Source organism: Bombina bombina, chromosome 3 (genome assembly GCF_027579735.1).
Source record: "Bombina bombina isolate aBomBom1 chromosome 3, aBomBom1.pri, whole genome shotgun sequence".
In the NCBI taxonomy this organism is placed as follows: Eukaryota; Metazoa; Chordata; class Amphibia; order Anura; family Bombinatoridae; genus Bombina; species Bombina bombina.
Window position 1 is genome coordinate 252,857,613 of NC_069501.1, and position 20,993 is coordinate 252,878,605.

Consider the following 20,993-nt stretch of genomic DNA (forward strand, 5'->3'; position numbering starts at 1 on the left):
AATAAAATACAATATCAATTTCTTCTCTATAAAAATGCAAAATAATAAATGTATTCCATATGAAATCAGTAAAGAAATGTCATGTACTTTATATGTATTTATTTAATTTAGGAGCACTCTCTATATTCCCAGTGGTAAACGTGCACTTGTTTGTACTTTTTTTTTGTTGTTTGTTTCTACGGTTTATTTTATAAGCTCATTGGGTATTTAACACAGATTTACATTATTAGAAGTGAATAAATACAGCATATGTGGTTTAGAATTCATACATTTATATCATGCATAACTATAAATTGTTTTAATAGTCAGCGGTTATTAAATACTTACTCTTTCTCCTTGATCACCTTTTGGCCCTGTTATCCCTGGTTGACCTGGAAGCCCTGACCTGCCCTATGAATTAGATAATTAGACAATGTAAATAATACTAGTTCTGGTGACACCGCTTGCTTAAAAGGATAAAGCAAAAAATATTTGCTCTAATTTGTTAAAGCATGTTATTTTAGTGCTAACAACCCTGCAAGGAACATAGTTAAAGTGCAATAAGTAAAGAGCGACAGCTGCTGCTGGTTGTGTCACTGGCCATTTCTGCTCAAGATAAGCAGTTCTCTGCCGTTCCTACGTTACTTTAACTGTGTGTTTAACCCTTTTAAGGGGGTTAAACACATAGATTTACAGGGCTGGTAGTACTAACCAACATTACATGCTCTAAATAATTAGATCATGATGTTTTTGAACTATAATTGTTCTTTAAACTATTTTTTAAATATTCATAATATATCACAGGTGCAAAACTACAGGGGGTGCAGAGTTCGCAATTGTGACTGGGCCCCCAAGGGTGGGGGCCCAGCTTCAAAATGTTTTTTTTTTTACAATAAAAAACGTTGACCTGCCACTGCCTGCACTGATATCATGTGAGTATAACATGATGCTTCACTAGTGTCTCTGACTACAGGGGTTAGTGTTTCTGTTTTATGTATCAAATTCACTTTTTTTTGGAGGGGTGGGGGGCCCTTCTTAGATTCTTGCACCTGGGCCCTGTGGTTTCTAGTTACGCCTCTGATATATCAGCAATAGGTACTAAATCACAAAAGATATGGGTACATGTAAAAGACATACGTGTTTTGAAACAACTATAAATGTCACTTTATTAATGATCTGCAAAACGGCTTTTTAGTTTTTTCTTTTTACTCACCATAATTTATTTTGAGATTGTGCTGATGAGGTCTAACATGACCAAAACAGCTGTCCACATGTGATTTCTCTACTTGATGTCCCAATCCCTGCTTAGCACAGAGCAGCACTGCACCACCATGAGGGAGCTTGTGCATAAAGCGGACACTGGATCCTTACCCAGAATCCCCTGCTCCAGTGGAATCACTGCTAGTTAATATATTTTGTGGCCAATTAGGGCTACCGGCAAATCAGTTTGTCCACTACTCTAAGTAATAATCTATTAAAAGAGAACAGATACATCTTGTGCTGACCTCATTTATGTGATCTTTATTGCTAGCACACATGAAGATACATCTTGTGCTGACCTCATTTATGTGATCATTATTGCTAGCACACATGAAGATACATCTTGTGCTGACCTCATTTATATGATCATTATTGCTAGCACACATGAAGAATTACTAATCTCAACACACGTTCTTGAAATATTAAATATTATAACATATTAATAAAAATGATTAAAAATTAATATTTTGTATATTTTATATGTAATATTTCAAGAATGTGGATATGTACAGTAAATATACAGTAAATACTTAGATACATCTATACACCTACACATAAATATATATATATAATATATATATTATATACATATATGCAGCTTTTTTCTTTATTCAAACACCTTATATCATATATTTTTGGACCCTTATACCATTTTTAGTAATTTTTTAAAATATTTATTTTTTTATCAGATATTGTTTATATGAGTATAACTTACTTTTAAGTATATATATATGTTCTGTTTAATTCAATTTTTTTGGAGCACACACCTGCTACTATCTCAGTATCACACATGTCACATAAAATTGGTCCAATGAAAAAGACATGACTAAGAACCAATTGCTGGTTTGAAGCGTTGTTGTTGCAGCATTATGGACCCTGTATAAGTTAATAATGTTTTTTTAACTACTTTTTTGGAGGCTGGAAATCATTTTGAATTTTGGAATCCAATGAAAAAGCACCAGGGGAGGCAGCTATTACATCTGCCTCACTGAAGGGGGAATGTCTTGAGCCCAAGAAATTGAATCTTGTGCTCCCTGCACTGCCCTTCCCTTCTGCCAGCCCCACAGAAGGATGAGGTGGGGGTAGGAAGGATATAGGACGGGCACACTGCATGCTTTACATGTCCCAATAATCCTGCACCTGCAGGCTGTTAGGGGTCTGGGACCAAGTGTGAAGTTTACGTTAGCAAAGCAAGTAATTTAGTGAAATAAAACCCAAAGCTGAGTGGACTGTGACAAAATATACAGTATACATACTATTAGTATGTATATATTTTGTCACAAACCACTCGGCTTTGGGGTGTATTTCACTAAATATAATTTACAATCACTGAGCAGGCTTAGCTCCCACATTCAAACTGCACAGACAGATTCTGGCAACATCTTTTTTTTAAAAAAATAGGTTGCCTAAATTAGGATCGATCACACTATTTCATGAATAGTAGCCAATGCAGCCTATATAACAAGAATTGAATACATAACACCTGTATGCATGTGTCATAAAAATCCTGATATGATTGTAATATGAAACATATGGTCACCTAGCCAATAGTCATTATGCAACCTGCCAATTGAATGTTGAATTTAAGCTACCTTAAATTGACCTCACCGTGGTGTAAAGTACGCCATCACTGGACTCGGAAGCAGTCAAACGTGTTTTCTGGAGTGATTAATCATGCATTAAAGGGACAGTCTAGTCAAAATTAAACTTTCATTAATCAGATAGGGCATGCTAGTTCATGTGTGCCATATAGGTACCATTGTACTCGCTCCCGGAAAGTTATTTATCAGCACTGATTAGCTAAAAGTCTATCAAAAGAATTGAGATAAATGGGCAGTCTGCAGAAACTTAGATACAAGGAAATCACAGATGTAAAAAGTGTATTAATATAACAGTGATGGTTATGTAAAATGGGGGAATGGGTAACAAAAGGATTATATATCTTTTCAAGCGATACAAATTCTGGAGTAGACTGTCCCTTTAAATATCTGGCAGTTAGGTGGAAGAATCTGGGTACCTGCTGCCAACATTTATTATTACACAATGAAGTTCTTGCGCAATCAGTCACACGTAAAAAGGGTCTGTCAATCACCCCAATTTAACCAATTTTTTTGTGATTTAACTCCCCCACCTCTAAGGTGGCAGAGAAGTAAAGAAGCAGTAGTCTTACATCATTTGTCAGTAAAACACTTGAGATCTGCTTCTTAATTAAATTAAAGGCAGATGTCAGAGAGTGGTTATAATTTAGTACATATAATTTGTAACATCACACTTTAACTGCAATACCCTTGTGTTGCAATATAACTAAAGTAAGCATGCTAAGTACTCTAGTATTTTAGTGTGTTACATTACTTTGTGTATTATACTTTACTCTGACTACCACATGGCATAATTGGCCCATGTTAAACTGACTAATTGGTTAAAGTCCAGGTACCTTAATTTAAACAATATCACATTTAAAATCCAACATGGCATTCTCTGAACTGCCAACTATACTCAAGGCATTTACAACATATCTGATCTATAGAAATGTATGCATCTCACAACACATGCTTACCTGTGGGCCAGGAGCTCCTACAGGTCCACTTGGTCCTGGAAGACCTATGCAAAGAACACAACTTGTTTAGAAATGTAATCAAGTGCGCCATCCATCATGTTGAAAAAAATGCATCTAGTTTTTGTTAAAATTATTTTTCAAAGGACAATGTAATAAATTATAAATGTAAAGCTGAGCAACTGGGTGATTTTCATCACTATTCTTATCACAGTATGACAGTAAGGCTGAATGCTTCTCCAATCTGCAAAATCTTTCATTATTTCCATAAGCCAACAAATAGCAAATAAAACTTCCAAAGGTACAAATAAATGTCAAATTAAAAAGACAAAAGTCTTTGACCATTTTCAGATGATGTGATTGCACAAAGCATGATATGGTACTCCAACCAATTCAATTAACAGTGTACTTAGATTAGTAAATAAATATTAACTAATAAACAAACCATTAACATAAAAGTAGAGGGATAATAGAGCTCCATTTATCAAGATGCAGATGCAGTGTTAGAGCTCCTGAGATGCAGACTCTGACAGCTGATAGTTAAAAAGCAGCAGTCCTAAAATCATTGTTTCTTAACCTCTCTGCCACCTCTGAACTGGTGGTATAAAATCAACCAGGACTAATCTGACCTATGCTTGTGCAATGAAACATAAGATCAGAGTGATGCTGCCCACTTGCCATTATCACAGGAGGACAGGTTCCCTAATTGGGAACATTTTCCTCTGGCATTTTTATAAATGGACACTATGCAGAGTGTTCATTATGACAAAAGTAATAGATAAGTAAAATACAGACACATACATCTAACACATATTGTAAAAATAATGAAAAAAATAGCTAGACTAATAGCCATTAAAAAAAAATGTTTTAATGATATCAGGTTTGATGAACACTGAATATAATTTACTCAATCAAATAAAATGATGGCAATACGCCGAAAAAATATAAAATATACTTTTATTTGGTAAATCAGTATTTACAGGGAGGAAGTCCATTTTGGCAAACTAGAATAATCTAATTTTGTTTGGGACCTTTTGCTTTTTACGTCATAAAACATTGTTTTACTATTACTTTTCTCATGATATTTGAGCCTGATCTGACTCTATACATCCTCCCCACATTTTCTCATCTTTGCTTGCTTGTTTAACACTTTCCACTTAACTCTTTCTTACTTCAACTAGCACTTTGTTCCTATTTGCCCCCTTCCCACTTTACATTTTTTCTCTTTTTTTCTGTTATTGATATTTTTGTATAAACACTGTTACTTTATTTGATTCAACTGTAAAAATAATGTGATATGAGGAGAATAGGTTTTACAATCAATACATAGTCCTAGGTCATGTTTACAACTGTTCACTTCTCGATACATACAGGCCCATTTATCAAAGGGCTTGCGGACCTGATCCGACACTGCGGATCAGGTCCGCAAGACCTCGCTAAATGCGGAGAGCAATACGCTCTCCGCATTTAACATTGCACCAGCAGCTCACAAGAGCTGCTGGTGCAACGCCGCCCCCTGCTGACTCGCGGCCAATCGGCCGCCAGCAGGGAGCTGTCAATCAACCCGATCGTATTCGATCGGGTTGATGTCCGGCGATTCCTGTCCGCCTGTTCAGAGCAGGCGGACAGGGTTATGGAGCAGCGGTCTTTAGACCGCTGCTTCATAACTTGTGTTTCTGGCGAGTCTGAAGACTCGCCAGAAACACGGCCCTTCAAGCTCCGTACGGAGCTTGATAAATGGGCCTGATTGAATAAGCTTTATTGAGAAATATACATTAATCACAAAACAATTAACGGAAAGAAAAAACATTCTATAAAACAGTCCATTCTAACATATGCAAAAAAGAAAACCCTGAAAATAGTTGAAAGAAATACAAAAATAAAAACAACACAAACTTGTCTGTTGTGAAATTGTGAGACAAGATAATTTGCAATGACAAATCGCGTCTTTTTAAATTTCACATGCAGGGTCACGGTTCTCAAATCTCAAGGTCAACCTAGAGCACCCACAGTTAGCCCTTTATTTGAGTCTGCGATATTGCTGAAGCAAATTTCATTTTATCTATTAAAGGGACACTGTACCCAAAGATTTAATTTCGTGATCCAGATTAAGCATGAAATTTTAAGCAAATTTCGAATTTACTCCTATTATCAAATGTTCTTCATTATCTTGGTATCTTTATTTGAAATGCAAGAATGTAAATTTAGATGGCGGCCCCTTTTTGGTGAACAACCTGGGTTGTCCTTGCTGATTGGTGGATAAATTCATCCACCAATAAAAAAGTGCTGTCCTCCAGAGTACTGAAACCAAAAAAAGCTTAGATGCCTTCTTTTTCAAATAATGATAGCAAGAGAATGAAGAAAAATTGATAATAGGAGTAAATTAGAAAGTTGCTTAAAATTGCATGCTCTTTCTGAAATGAAATGAAAAAATTTGGATTCAGTGTCCCTTTAAGACAGCTTTACCATAACACAACAGATGTGTATTTTTAATAATTACTGTGTTAACTGACTTTTTCTAATGTGTTTCCAAATATATTGAGGTTGTAATTACTATTTTTCTGCATTGCTAACGGTTCTGGTTCTAGCCCAATATGACCCACCTTATGAAACAAAAAGTAAGGTCAATATTCTCTGTAGCTGATCATATAAATGTCATCATTGAAGATGTCATTGTTAGGCTAACTGTTTTTTTATTATTATTTTATTTTTTTACTAGTTCATTTTAATTTAAACAATATATATATATATGTCTTTCTTATTGTATGTATGTATAGCTTTTAAGTACATTTTATGTAAAAAAGTATTTAATCTTTTTTTGTTCAGGTTTTGCATCTTTAGACATGATTCCTTGTCTGTGTACTCTGTTTTCTTTTTAGGCATGCTCCCATCCAACCCAATTCTCTAAAGAGCTCAAGTTAAAGGAAACAATGAGAGTATTCTTTCTGCCATTGTTAGAGTGACTCAATGGATCCATCACATTTTATATTAGCCACAGGCCCTAATTAAAGCAAGTCATTTGACATTATAGCTCAAGTAATATGTAACAGAGCTAAATGATTCACCCCAGGATTCCATATAAGCTTGAGCCAAATGAAAGATGAGCATTTTAATTACATTTTCATTAATGTGGGTTAAGACAGGAGAATATGAATTGCAATATGGATTTTTCATAACTGATTGTTCTGGCTACGACCCTAGTTTTTAATGCAGACACTGTAAACTAATACCGTCTATCTTTATTCTGAAAATACATATTTTTAGAACTTTGAGAAAATAATTTTCAGTATCTGGGCTTTTGTATTGTATTTACATATTTTTTTCTATTTCAATAACTCATCTTATTCCTTTTATACAAAGAAGCAGACAATGACTTTGGCTTAACGCTGTGGAATAAGATAAATAATATAGATCTAAATTCCGTTTAAAATATCCAAATAAATGAAGAAAACATATTTTCTTTTTATACAACTGCTTTAAAATAATAGTATGTTTACTGGAACTGCTATATAGCATCTTCCTTGATTATCAGGAACGGAGTTCCACTTAGTTCTTATAGTAAAGCCCTAAAGTCCTACCTTTTAATTAGAAGGTATCAAAGTTGGGACACAAGATAGTTATGTGCTTCCCTTTAGTTTTATATTGTGCCATAATGATTGAACAGATCTTAATAATAATAGCGCTTTAGATTGCAGTTTCCAATACATTATGTATTCAGTTATATTGTAGGAGGCCATTATAACAATTACTTATTTTAAATGAATCCTTAGGTTACCACCATTTTTATATTGTTCTAGTTATTTGAAGTGGTCCTTTTGATACGCTATATTGCACCCTCTATGTTTGTTCTTCTAGATTAATGGGATGGAGTCAGGACTTATAATTTAATTTTTTTAAATTGTTGATCAATGTATTTTATCTTATGATTTTAGTTTTATTATTAAAAGTTTTATGGTTAGCATGGGTTGTGAAATCCTTATAGAGTGCTATGGAATGTGAGTGTTCTTTTTCTCTTATAAGAATACATAGATTCTCAATATTTTTCTAAACTGAGGGACTATCCTAATGGGACATAAATTTAAACTAATACATTGACATTTTCTTAATCATCATTTAGGTGTTTTATATTTAATAGTTAAAAGTGGATTTAAGAAGAGGTTAAGAAAGAGATATTTATATAGGATATTTAAATTTTGAGCAAATGCTCTACTACTTTAGAATAACATTTTATTTTTGACAAACAAATAATAAAAAAGTAAAAAGGTTTACCAGAGAATATTAATGCATCTGACTTATATTTAGCATACCGTGTATTTTGAATGGATAGCTCAGGGTGTGTCATTATCATTCATATTACAAGTGGTCAGTTAAGTGTTGTGTTTGAGCACAACATAAAATAGCATGGAAAAATGTTGCTCTTTTGGAGACCTGAGTTAAATTGTTAACGCTTGAAAATATGCATATTGTAGCATATAAAATATATTAAACTAAAGTATTTCAATCATATTTATACATATTAAATGTAAAATAAAGGTTTATTATTGAAAAATGTTTTAACAGCGATTTAAAGGGATATGGTCTATGACCAGGTGCTGGATATGAAGGGCTCAAAAGTATATATGTATGTTTGCCTATTTGTATGTTTGTGAATATATATATATGTGTGTATATATATATATATATATATATATATATATGCATCTATGTGTATGTGTGTACATATCTAGATATCTGTATCTATATAAGTGTATACATATATACAGACACCGTTGGCTTAGCACTCGAGTGACAGCTGACAAGAGTTTTTCAGCACACCCCTGAAGATGTCAATTATGTGAGGGTTTTACTGCACTTGTGCTATCCTAAAAACAAGGTTTTTGTTTGTGTGCTAATATATTACTTTCAACTTGTAATATTAGAGCATGAATAAAAGCAATATTGATTGCAATGAAGCAATGTTACGATGAATAGAGCTAGTATTTTTGCACTCCACTTACTATCTGGACTATAGTATTTACACAAGTTAGTGGTGATAAATGAAAGGTTCTTCACCATAGGAACATAGCTGGACTGGGAAATCAAGCTGGCTCTGGAAATTTTTGAAGACCAGCTCAACCCCAACCCCCCTGTCCCAGCCGAGCACTTTACAGTTTCCAGGAGTGGAGCAACCTTGAACAGATGTGCTATGCTGCGCACAAGGCTCGCTCCGTGTCCTGGATAGGAGGCTCCCTCTGCACTTCTGGCCAGGATGTGGCCCTGCGGTGCAGGCAGCCCACCAGGCCACCGGAAAATTTCCTGGCATCGGTGGGACAATCCAGCACTGCACGTGAAAGGTTGAGAATAAAGAAATAATAAGCCAGCAGAACATGAAGCAATTAGCACACTAGTGGATGGGTCAACAATCAGCAAAGGGATCAGAGGGGGAGAGGAGTGATAAAGCTGAAGAGGTAGCAAGTATTTTAGGTGGTATCAAGAGTTTTGACCCAGGAAGTTTAAAGAGACAAAAAAAAGAGAAGGGGGTGTACAATTCAGTAGTAAACATATTTCTTAATTAGAGTTAATATAAAGTGGATAAGCTATTTTTATAAAAAATGATGAGACACATCGCTAAACAAAAAGGGACATAATATTTTGTAAAACAAATTAAAATTAAATAATTTAATCTATTTTTTGTTTCAGAAGCAGACTGTGACATTTATCACCGACAGACGCTAGGTATCAAGTGAAAATTCTTGCCCACTAATGATATTTTTGACCCCCCCCATATATAGTCAGCTGAAAAGTGATGCTCTAATATTTATTGTAGCTCATCTGAGGCAAACTCATGTAGTGCTATATCAGATAAATAAACTAGTCTAAACTGTTTTGGTGGGGTAGAGAGAAGCAAAAGGAAAAAATGCTACCCAGTTCATAAGCAATACCTGTCATAGCAAAGGATAAAGGGACAGTGAATTCAAAATTAAGCTTTCACGATTCAAATAGGGCATGCAATTTTAAACTACTTTCCAATGTACTTTTATCAACAAATTTGTTTGTTCTCTTGGTATTTTTTTGTTGAAAGTTAAACCTAGGTAGGCTTATATGCTAATGTCTAAGCCCTTGAATGCTGCCTCTTATCTCAGTGCATTTTGACAGTTTTTCACAGTTAGACAATGCTAATTCAATTGTGTCATATAGATAACATTGTGCTCACTTCTTTGAAGTCATCTTTATTTGAAAAGCAGGAATGTAAAGCTTAGGAGCTGGCCCATTTTAGGCTCAGCACCCTGGAGAGTGTTTGCTTATTGGTGGCTACATTTAACCACCAATCAGCAAACACTACCCAGGTGCTGAACCAAAAATGGGCCATCTTCTAAGCTTTACATTCCTGCTTTTCAAATAAAGATAGCAAGAGAATGAAGAAAATTATAGTAGGAGTATATTAGAAAGTTGCTTACAATTGCATGCTCTATCTGAATCATTAAAGAAAAAAAATCTGGGTTTAGTATACCTTTAAGTATGGAGAGAGTCATGAGACTGTTTAGTTTTTCATATAGACATATATAACTCAAAATAAACATACCTGGTGGTCCAATGGGCCCTGGTGGACCACGAGGTCCAGGGAGTCCAGACATTATTGTGTCTGTGATTGTTGACACCAGATGAGTCTCCCCATCTAAAAAACAAAGTACATTAACATGAACATCAACAACATTCAAATTTCTGTTAGTGGATTCAGTAAATACCTTTAAATATGGGTAATATAAAGCTTGCAAGACAATTGAAGGCAATCATGAGTTATGTATATCTCTACATTGCCATGGTCTGTTACACATGAGCTTTTATGTAGAGCAATTCTTCATAGCTGTGTTCTCAGTGAATATGGAGTTCAATCACCATAAATTTACAACCTGATACTTAATAGAAAATCAATGTTAATATTTACTCTCCCAGTAAAATGTCTAGTAATCAAGGAAAATAAAACAACTTTGGAATTTAAATTCATGATTTCTTTTGCTTGCTTTTGATGTAAAATGTATATGAAAAGTATGTATATTCCACTTCCTGAAAAGAGGCTGGAGTGGAAACTTACCTAAGCGTTGGGTAGAACATAAGTTAATTTACATCTCATGTGTACTCACCAGACATTTAAAGAGGCATTTCCCTGAAATGCAAAACCTTGTACGGTACTAGTAAAATAACATTGTTAAATGATTTTCGAACATTTGTTTTTAAATGCAGCGATTAACTGCTGATGTATGCATCCAATTGGTTGTCCCTTAGAAAATAATCACCTTTTGCTGATTTATATATATATATATATATATATATATATATATATATATATATATATATATAAATTATGTTTATAAAACAAACACAGCCTTTACCTTCAAATGTTATATATAATATAAGTGATGATTTCCATAAAACGTTCCTTTAAGTAATATTAACATAAAATTTAAATTGATATTTAAAAAAAATCTACAATATTAGTAACAAAGGCATATAGATCTTTTTCTTTTTAAAAACTACTAATATCAACAGTAAAGCTATACAAAATATACGGCTAGTTTACGAGTTTTGCGTTATGAGGGGTGCGGTGCTAACTTGCAAGTTATTGTCACCGCTCACTTCCCTACAGCGCTGGTATTACAGGTTTATAAAAACCTGGCGTTAACAGGCAAGAAGTGATTGTACATCAAAATTGAGCTCCATACCGCACTCCAATACCTGCGCTGCTGAAAGCTGCGGTGAGCTGGTTTTACGTGCTCGTGCACGATTTCCCTATAGACATCAATGGGGAGAGCCGGCTGAAAAAAAGTCTAACACCTGTAAAAAAGCAACGTAAAGTTCCGTAACGCAGCCCCATTGATTCCTATGGGGAAACAAAATTTATGTTTACACCTAACACCCTAACATGAACCTCGAGTCTAAACACCCCTAATCTTACACTTATTAACCCCTAATCTGCCGCCCCCGACATCGCCGACACCTACATTATATTTATTAACCCCTAATCTGCCGCCCCCGACATCGCTGACACCTACATTATACTTATTAACCCCTAATCTGCTGCCCCCAACATCACCGACACCTACATTATATTTATTAACCCCTAATCTCCCGCCCCAATGTCGCCACAACCTACCTACACTTATTAACCCCTAATCTGCCTTCCCCAATGTCGCTGCCACTATAATAAACATATTAACCCCTAAACCGCCATACTCCCGCATCTCAAACACTATTTAAATATTATTAACCCTTAATCTGCCGCCCCTAACATCGCCACCACCGACCTACATTTATTAACCCCTAATCTGCCGCCCCAACATTGCAGCCACTATAATAAATTTATTAACCCCTAAACCCAAGTCTAACCCTAACTCTATCACCCCCTAACTTTAAAATAATTAAAATAAATCTAAATAAAACTTACTATCATTCATTACCTAAGTAATGCATATTTAAAACTAAATGTTTACCTATAAAATAAACCCTAAGATAGCTACAATATAACTAATAGTTACATTGTAGCTATCTTAGGGTTTATTTTTATTTTACATGCAAGTTTGTATTTATTTTAACTAGGTAGAATAGTTACTAAATAGTTATTAACTATTTAATAACTACCTAGCGAAAATAAATACAAATTTACCTGTAAAATAAAACCTAACCTGAGTTACACTAACACCTAACCTTACACTACAATTAAATAAATTACCTAAATTAATTACAATTACCTACATTACAAAAACAAACAAACACTAAATTACACAAAATAAAAAAAGAAATGATCAGATATTTAAACTAATTACACCTAATCTAATAGCCCTATCAAAATAAAAAAAAAACCCTAGCCTAAACTAAACTACCAATAGCCCTTAAAAGGGCCTTTTGCAGGGCATTGCCCCAAAGAAATCCGTTCTTTTACCTGTAAAAAAATACAAACACCCCCCCAACAGTAAAACCCACCACCCACACAACCAACCCCCCAAATAAATCCTAATTAAAAAAAAACCTAAGCTCCCCATTGCCCTGAAAAGGACATTTGGATAGGCATTGCCCTTAAAAGGGCATTTAGTTATTTTTCAATTGCCCAAACCCTAATCTAAAAATAAAACCCACCCAATAAACCCTTAAAAAACCTAATACTAACCCCCGAAGATCCACTTACAGTTTTGAAGACCAGACATCCATCCTCAACGAAGCCGGGAGAAGTCTTCATTCAAGCGGCAAGAAGTCCTCAACGAAGCCGGGAGAAGTCTTCATCCAAGCCGACAGAAGTGGTCCTCCAGATGGGCAGAAGTCTTCATCCAGATGGCATCTTCTATCTTCATCCATCCGGCGCGGAGCGGGGCCATCTTCAAGACATCCGGCGCAGAGCATCCTCTTTAATTGAAGTCTTCTTCCCGAATGAAGGTTCCTTTAAGTGATATCATCCAAGATGGCGTCCCTTGAATTCCGATTGGCTGATAGAATTCTATAAGCCAATCGGAATTAAAGGTGAAAAAATCCTATTGGCTGATGCAATCAGCCAATAGGATTGAGCTTCAATCCTATTGGCTGATTCAATCAGCCAATAGGATTGAGCTTGCATTCTATTGGCTGTTCGAATCAGCCAATAGAATGTGAGCTCAATCCTATTGGCAGATTGGATCAGCCAATAGGATTGAAGCTCAATCCTATTGGCTGATTGCATTAGCCAATAGGATTTTTTCACCTTTAATTCCGATTGGCTGATAGAGTTCTATCAGCCAATCGGAATTCAAAGGACGCCATCTTGGATTATGTCACTTAAAGGAACCTTCATTCAGGAAAAATTTGATTGAAGAGGATGCTCCGCGCCGGATGTCTTGAAGATGGACCCGCTCCGCGCCGGATGGATGAAGATAGAAGATGCCGTCTGGATGAAGACTTCTGCCCGTCTGGAGGACCACTTCTGCCAGCTTGGACGAAGACTTCTCCCAGCTTCATTGAGGACTTCTTGCCGCTTGGATGAAGACTTCTCCTGGCTTCGTTGAGGATGGATGTCCGGTCTTCAAAACTGTAAGTGGATCTTCGGGGGTTAGTGTTAGGTTTTTTAAAGGTTTATTGGGTGGGTTTTATTTTTAGGTTAGGGTTTGGGCAATTGAAAAAGAGCTAAATGCCCTTTAGCAATGCCCATCCAAATGCCCTTTTCAGGGCAATGGGGAGCTTAGGTTTTTTTAGTTAGGATTTTATTTGGGGGGTTGGTTGTGTGGGTGGTGGGTTTTACTGTTGGGGGTGTTTGTAATTTTTTACAGGTAAAAGAGCTGATTTCTTTGGGGAAATGCCCCACAAAAGGCCCTTTTAAGGGCTATTGGTAGTTTAGTTTAGGCTAGAGTTTTTTTTTTATTTTGGGGGGGCTTTTTTATTTTGATAGGGCTATTAGATTAGGTGTAATTAGTTTAAATATCTGATCATTTCTTTTTTATTTTGTGTAATTTAGTGTTTTTTTTTTTTGTAATTTAGGTAATTGTATTTAATTTAGGTAATTTATTTAATTGTAGTGTAAGGTTAGGTGTTAGTGTAACTCAGGTTAGGTTTAATTTTACAGGTAAATTTGTATTTATTTTAGCTAGGTAGTTAGTAAATAGTTAATAACTATTTAATAACTATTCTACCTAGTTAAAATAAATACAAACTTGCCTGTGAAATAAAAATAAAACCTAAGCTAGCTACAATGTAACTATTAGTTATATTGTAGCTAGCTTAGGGTTTATTTTATAGGTAAGTATTTAGTTTTAAATAGGAATTATTTAGTTAATGATAGTAATTTTTATTTATATTTATTTTAATTATATTTAAGTTAGGGGGTGTTAGGGTTAAGGTTAGACTTAGGTTTAGGGGTTAATAATTTTAGCATAGTGACGGCGACGTTGGGGGCGGAAAATTAGGGGTTAATAACTGTAATGTAGGTTGCGGCTATGTTAGGGACAGCAGATTAGGGGTTAATAATATTTAACTAGTGTTTGCGAGGCGGGAGTGCGGCGGTTTAGTGGTTAATATGTTTATTATGGTGTCGGCGATGTCCGGAGCGGCAGATTAGGGGTTAATAATTTTATTTTAGTGTTTGCGATGCGGGAGGGCATCGGTTTAGGGGTTAATAGGTAGTTTATGGGTGTTAGTGTACTTTTTAGCACTTTAGTTATGAGTTTTATGCTATAACTTTGTAGCGTAAAACTCATAAGTACTGACTTTAGATTGCGTTACAAATCTTGCGGGATAGGCTGTACCGCTCACTTTTTGGCCTTCCAGAAAAAGCTTATAATATTGGCGCTATGGAAGTCCCATTGAAAAAAGACTTTATGCAAATTGCGTAAGTTAGTTTGCGTTACGGCCAAAAAAGTGTACAGTACAGCTTTTTTGACAAGACTCGTAATAGAAGCGGTAGTAAAAAAGCAGCGTTATAACCCATAACGCTGCTTTTTCACTCATAACGCAAAACTCATAATCTAGCCATTAGACAATAAAAGTGATTGCCAATTTTGGCCACTTTTTATTAACCTGATTGCTTGCTCAAAATGTATCAATATAAAGTAGTTTTAAAGATCTCTATATAGCAAATACTGCTTATCTTTTCACCCAACAGAACCACATGCTAGACAATAGTCATTTTTCCTTTAGGTTAAGCTAATGAATGCCCTATATCTGAATAGGTAAAGGGATATGGAACCCAAACATGTTAGTTTGTGATTCAGACAGAGCATTCCATTTAAAAACAAAGTCCAATTTACTTTTATTATTAAATAAGCTTTATTACCATGATATTCTATAGGTAGGCATCTGGAGCACTGAATGGCAGGACATAGTACTGCCATCTAGCGCTCTTGCAAATGGATAACATTCATACAAAACTACTTTCATATAGTGCTACAAAATGGGCCGGCTCATACATCCCTGCTCATCAATAACAAATACTAAGAGAAAGAGAACAAAGAAAAACTGATAATAGAAGTAAATTAGAAAGTTGCTAAATATTGCATGTTCTATCTGACTCATGAAATAACAATTCTGGGTGCTCGGACAAAATTCCGACGGACAAAATGCCGAAACACATTCGTCCGTCAGACATACGTCCGAAATACACTGCTTCCGACTGCACGCCGAACAGCACAATCACGCAATCACGTAATTGCGTAATTGTCATCAGTAAAAAAGCGGAAAATTTAAATATATATTGTGGCTACTGAGGTAAAAAAACAACACAAACACTTAAATAAATAAATTTAAAAAAAACATCAAATTAAAAAAATGGAGTTCATAAAGACGTGTAAAGGAGGAAGAAAAATGTTATATGAAGGTTATGCATACATTGTAGACAAAAAAAAAGAAAATGTAACATATTGGAGATGTGAAAAAAAAGGTTTTTGTGGAGGAAGGTTAAAAACCATTAATGATATAATTGAAAAAGATGCATCAAATCATTCACATCCACCTAATGCAGCAAGAATTTTATCTATGAAAACAATTGAAAAAATAAAAGAAGTTGCTAAAAATTCAGAAGAAGTAACATCAAGCATAATACAAAATTGCACATCTAATTTCCCCCTTGAAGCAGCAGGAGCTCTACCTAAAAAAGAAACTCTTGCCAGAATGGTACGTCGACATTGAACAACACCAAATGGAAACATTTTAAATGATGATTTAAGAAAAACAACCAGAGGAGAAGATTTCATCATGTACGAAAGTGAAAATTTAATCATTCTGTCTACTAAAAAAAATGTAGATCTTCTTTCAAAAAAACAACACTGGCTCTGTGACGGAACATTTGACTCAGCTCCTTTAGGTTTTCAGTTGTATACAATACATGTTTTAATAGAAGATAACCATACCATACCATTAGTATACTGCATATCAAAAAATAAAAATCAGAAACTTATCATTTAATTTTTAGTATTATAAAAGAAAAAAATCCAGATATCAATCCTATATCAATTACTGTAGATTTTGAAAGAGCAGCAATAAATTGCATGACAAATTTTTTACAAAATACAATAATTTATGGATGCTTTTTCCATTTTTCCCAATGCCTGTGGAGAAAAATACAATCTTTGGGCTTAAAAATATGGTATAATAATGAAAAAATTGCTCTGATCATAAAATGCTTAGAAGCATTAGCATTTGTGCCAGTGGAAGATGTAGTTGAAACATTTAATGACTTTGTAAAATCAATAGAAAAACAAAACAGTAACATTTTATCTGAATTTTTAAATTATTTTGAAAAAACCTGGATTGGCGAACTACAACAAGGTACAAGAAGAAAACCTACTTTCGATATTACGATGTGGAACACTTTTGAAAGAACAAAACTAGGGTTACCTAGAACAAACAACTCTCTAGAAGGATGGCACAGAGCATTTGACCAACGAATGTCTATAACCCACCCAAGCATTTGCAGACTAGTTTCAAAAATAAGAAAAGAACAAGCATGGGAGTTAACAATTGAAAAAATTAATTCTGGAGTTGAACTGAGAAAACCAAAAAAAAAAAATGAAATCATAAACAACAGGATAATGAAAGTTTTAGAAAAATACAGTGAATACTCAAGATTAGACTTTTTAAAGGCAATAGCACATAATATATAAGATTTACTTAAATAAATCAAGATACATTCGGCCGAGGGCAGATACGATCCAAAATTTTCTGTTACAATCAGTGACTCGGGCGCCACAACCGCCTCTGGGAACCTATCCATGGGTCCCTACCCTCACGATGTACTTTTAACACATAACATAATTATTATAATTATAATATTATAATTAATACGTTATATATAAATTGATTTAATTGTCTTTTGTCAGTCCACTATTAAAAATGTAATAAATGTTATATATAAGTTGATTTAATTGTCTTTTGTCAGTCCACTATTAAAAATGTTATAAAACCGTGATTTTTAAGCTTCATTCCCACCCAGCAGCCGGATAAATGTCTTTCGGAATATTGTCCGTCGGACAAATGTCCGTCGGACAAGCGTCAGTCGGATAACAGTCCGGCCACGACAATTCTGGGCTTCATTTCCCTTTAAAAGTATGTTTTTGAACACTACTTTACTCTAAATATACCTAATTAGGGCCAGATAATAAGTGGACCATTATTTAACTCTCCCGCTCGAGCATTCATTTTGCTAGAAGTATGCTTTTGCGAGCATTGGGTTGTGCTTGTATTACAAGTTGAAAGTAAACTGTTTTCGCTTGTGCGCTAATCTGCTGAGCGTAAAAAGCCAAACGTAGAAAATCATGCGTGCGATAACCTTTTCCCCATAGAAGTCAGTGGAGCAAAAAAAGTTGAAAAAAACATTACACCCTACTCGTGCGCAAACCCTGATTGCATATTCCCAAGTGCGCTAACCCGGCATGAAAATATGAATATTTCACATTCCAATGTTCTTCACATTGAAGAATATGTCCTATTTATTCATAAAAACATTTTTCAATATATATCTGATGGTATTTTGGTACAATATATATCTCTCTCTCTATATATATATATATATATATATATATATATATATATAAATAAATGATTATATATAGGTATAGATATATACAGATATATAAAGGAATATCTATCATATCTATCTGCTATGTGCAGAACATTGGAATGTGAAATATTTACAGTAAATACACAAAATAACATTTTATTAATGTTTTCATCTACTTAACTGCAAAGGACTCCAGTGCACTTTTATATATGTCTATATATGTGTACATATGTATTTATGTGTTTATATGTGAAAATATGCCTGTAAATACATATATCCACATATAAATACATAAATACATAAATACATAGAAACATATAAATGCACATACATAGACATATTTAGACATCAATATGTTAAAGCCCTTTGCCTGCCCTTTTTTCTCATATCTTTGAGCCCTTATAACATTTCTTGGGCACTATTTTTTCTGATTTTTATTTTTTTATCAGATAGTGTTATTATGAGTGGAACTGTACTTTGTAATGTCTTTTTTGAAATATAATCTCTGCTCTTCCCTGAATAAACTATTATATATTATAAACATTTTAGTATTATGTTGAGTATTTATCATTATATGTACATTTATGACTATAGCATTCAAATTAGAATTGATTACAAAAGAAACATGTAAAAGTGTTTACCAAAACACTGTTCTCAAACAAATAAAGTTTTGTTCACTTTTGCTTCTTTGTAGCCACCCAGTTTCCTAGCTCCATCATCAAGTTAATATTGAAATCAAACAAGATTTACCCAGAACACAGTTAAAGGACCAGTAAATAAAGTCACTTTGCATAATCAACAAATGCAAGATAACAAGACAATGCAATAGCCGAATTATTAAGCTGTAAATGCAGCCGTTTCCGTGAGAGCCTTCGGGCTCGCCGGAAACAAAAGTTAAGAAGCAGCAGTCTTAAAAACGCTGCTCCTTAACTCATCTGCCACCTCTCAGGTGGCGGATAACAATCATCCCGATCGGCTATGATCGGAATGATTGACACCCCTGCTAGCAGCCGATTGTCTGCAAATTTTCAGGGGGTGGTATTGCACAAGCATTTAACAAGGAATGCTTGCGCAATGATAAATGCTGACAGCGTATGCTGTCAGCATTTACCAATGTGGGGCGGACATGATCCGCCATTGTTATATCGGCCCCAGAGTCTGACCTTCAAATAAGTAGTAAATTTTCTTTTCTGAAAAATGTCAAAGTTATGTCTATTTCCACTCACCGTGTATCATGTGACACCCATCGGCCAATCACAAATGCATATACGTATATGCTGTGAATTCTTGCACATGCTCAGTAGGAGCTGGAGACTCAAAAATATAAAAAGGCTGTGCATATTTTGTTAATAGAATTAAATTGGAAAGTTATTTAGAATTATGATTCTATCTGAATCATACAAGTTTAATTTTGACATGAGTGTCCCTTTAACTCTTTCTGAGTTATACACCAAAATATAAAATTGTATTATATTGTTTGCTTTCAAGATTAAAACTGTTCTTCCAATATTTGCTTTACTTATGGCTAGATTACGAGTTGTGCGTTAGGCTTAAAAAGCAGCGTTGGCTGGTCCCAATGCTGCTTTTTAACGCCCGCTGGTATTGCAAGTCTTGCAGGTACAGGTGTACCGCTCACTTTTTTGGCCAGACTCGGAAATACCGCAAATCCACTTACGTCAATTGCGTATCCTATATTTTCAATGGGACTTGCATAGCGCCGGTATTACGAGTCTGACCAAAAGTGAGCGGTAGACCCTCTCCTGTCAAGACTGGTACCCCATTTAAAAGTCAGTAGTTAAGAGTTTTACACTACAACGCCGTAGTATAAAACTCTTAACTAAAGTGCTAAAAAGTACACTAACACCCATAAACTACCTATTAACCCCTAAACCGAGGTCCTCCCACATCGCAAACACTAAAATAAATATTTTAACCCCTAATCTGCCAAACCGGACATCGCCGCCACTATAATAAATGTATAGGGTAGGGCTTTTTTTATTTTGGGGGGGCTTTTTTATTTTGTTAGGGGGATTAGATTAGGTGTAATTAGTTTAAAAATCTTGTAATTTGTTTATTATTTTCTGTAATTTAGTGGGGTTTTTTGTACTTTAGATAATTTTATTTAATTGTAATTAATTGTATTTAATTTAGGTAATTAATTTAATTGTAGTGTAGTGTTAGGTGTAATTGTAACTTAGGTTAGGTTTTGTTTTACAGGTAAATTTGTCTTTATTTTAACTAGGTAGTTTTTAAATAGTTAATAACTATTTAATAACTATTCTACCTAGTTAAAATAAATACAAAGTTGCCTGTAAAATAAAAATAAACCCTAAGATAGCTACAATGTAACTATTAGTTATATTGTAGCTATTTTAGGGTTAATTTTATAGGTAAGTATTTAGTTTTAAATAGTAATTATTTAGTTAATTGTAGTAATTTTATTTAGATTTATTTAAATTATATTTAAGTTAGGGGGGGTTAGGGTTAGACTTAGGTTTAGGGGTTAATAACTTTATTATAATGGTGGCGACATTGGAGGCTGCAGATTAGTGGTTAATAAATGTAGTTAGGTTGCCGCGACATTGGGGGCGGCAGATTAGGGGTTAATAAATATAATGTAGGTGTCGGCGATGTTGGGGGCAGCAGATTAGGGGTTCATAAGTATAATGTAGGTGGCGGCGGTGTCCGGAGCGGCAGATTAGGGGTTAATAA

The 20,993-nt window shown here is 34.6% G+C and overlaps 1 protein-coding gene across 1 annotated transcript in view; it reads right to left on the reverse strand.

The window, feature by feature from the left end:
• COL26A1 (collagen type XXVI alpha 1 chain) overlaps positions 1 to 20,993 on the reverse strand; it is a 743,138-nt gene that overhangs the window by 29,039 nt on the left and 693,106 nt on the right. Inside the window, exons 9-11 of the mRNA XM_053706263.1 lie at positions 10,356 to 10,448; positions 3,797 to 3,840; positions 328 to 390 (exon numbers count right to left, since the gene is read on the reverse strand). Of these exons, the coding sequence (XP_053562238.1) occupies positions 328 to 390; positions 3,797 to 3,840; positions 10,356 to 10,448 (200 nt within the window). The remainder of the gene's footprint in view (positions 1 to 327; positions 391 to 3,796; positions 3,841 to 10,355; positions 10,449 to 20,993) is intronic.